Raw genomic sequence first — 1,104 nt, forward strand, 5'->3', positions numbered from 1 at the left:
GGGGGCCTGAAACGGCTTTCGTGGCGGGGTTTGTAGGGGCATCATTGGCCCCTGGCGGGCGTAGTAGAACCCTTACGGGGCGGGGCATTCATCGGCATCGTTTCCGGGGGCCGTTTTTTTGCGGCTTGTGGGCGGCTGCACGAGCGGCTTCGGATCGACGACCCCGTGCACGCCGGCGCGGTGCACGCGTGGCCCGGCTTCTGGGGCTGCATCGCGTCGGGCCTCTTCGCGTGGCCCAAGCAGGTGGCCACGCTGGGCTACGTGGGCGGCGGCGGCCTCTTCTACACGGGCCACGGGGGCCAGTTCGGGACCAACGTGCTCGGCACGCTTGTCGTGCTGGCTTGGACGGTGGCCACCTCGTCCATCGTCTTCGGGTCGCTCCAGGCCGCCAAGCTCCTGCGCGTGACTGCGGAGGAGGAGGAGATGGGTGCGCCACGCCCCGACGGCACCCCCCCACACCCCCACCTACACCCTACACCCACACCCAGCACCCGCCCACTCCACCCCCCGACTCCACACACCCCGCCCGCCCATGCCGCCCGCCCATGCCGCCCTGCGCGCATCGCGCAGGCGTCGATCTCGCCGAGCACCTGCCTCGAGACGGCGTCACGCCTCTCAAGTCCAAGATGATGGGCGCCGTGATGAGGCACCGCGGCAGCGGCAGCGGAGCCTCGTCGCGAGCTTGCGGCGCGAGCGAGACTACCGCAACTTACGCCTGACGAGGGCATGCGACTCTCGGTGCACGGTGGCTGTGGCAAAGACTGGTGGCCGTGCGGACGCGAGGCTTTGCGGCGGGGCAAGGTGGGGAGGTCGGGCGGACGGGGTGGGTGGGACGGGTGCGGGCGGGGAGGCTCTGTGGCGACCGGAGGGTGGCCGAAGAGCGAGCCACAGGCGAGACGCCTGCAGCCTGCACGCCGTCTCAAAAAGAAGCACGACGTGGGAACGCACGTAATCCTAGAAGTCGTAGGACTGCCGTGTTGCTCCCAGCGCCCTCGCCCGCGCTCCCTGAGGCCATGGCTGGTGATACTAGTATGGGGGGCTACCTGGATACCGCGAGAGCGACCCAACTCGTCGACATCGTCCGATGATGGTGCCTCAAAGTCA

At 69.1% G+C, this 1,104-nt stretch overlaps 1 protein-coding gene across 1 annotated transcript in view; it reads left to right on the top strand.

Moving 5' to 3' along the window:
* AMT10 (putative ammonium transporter) overlaps positions 1-972 on the top strand; it is a 1,966-nt gene extending 994 nt beyond the window's left edge. The window contains exons 3-4 of the mRNA XM_005756350.1: positions 68-427; positions 571-972. Of these exons, the coding sequence (XP_005756407.1) occupies positions 68-427; positions 571-719 (509 nt within the window). The 3' untranslated portion in view covers positions 720-972. The remainder of the gene's footprint in view (positions 1-67; positions 428-570) is intronic.
* Positions 973-1,104: the final 132 nt, after the last annotated feature.

Source organism: Emiliania huxleyi, assembly GCF_000372725.1.
Source record: "Emiliania huxleyi CCMP1516 unplaced genomic scaffold EMIHUscaffold_978, whole genome shotgun sequence".
Classification (NCBI taxonomy): domain Eukaryota; phylum Haptophyta; order Isochrysidales; family Noelaerhabdaceae; genus Emiliania; species Emiliania huxleyi.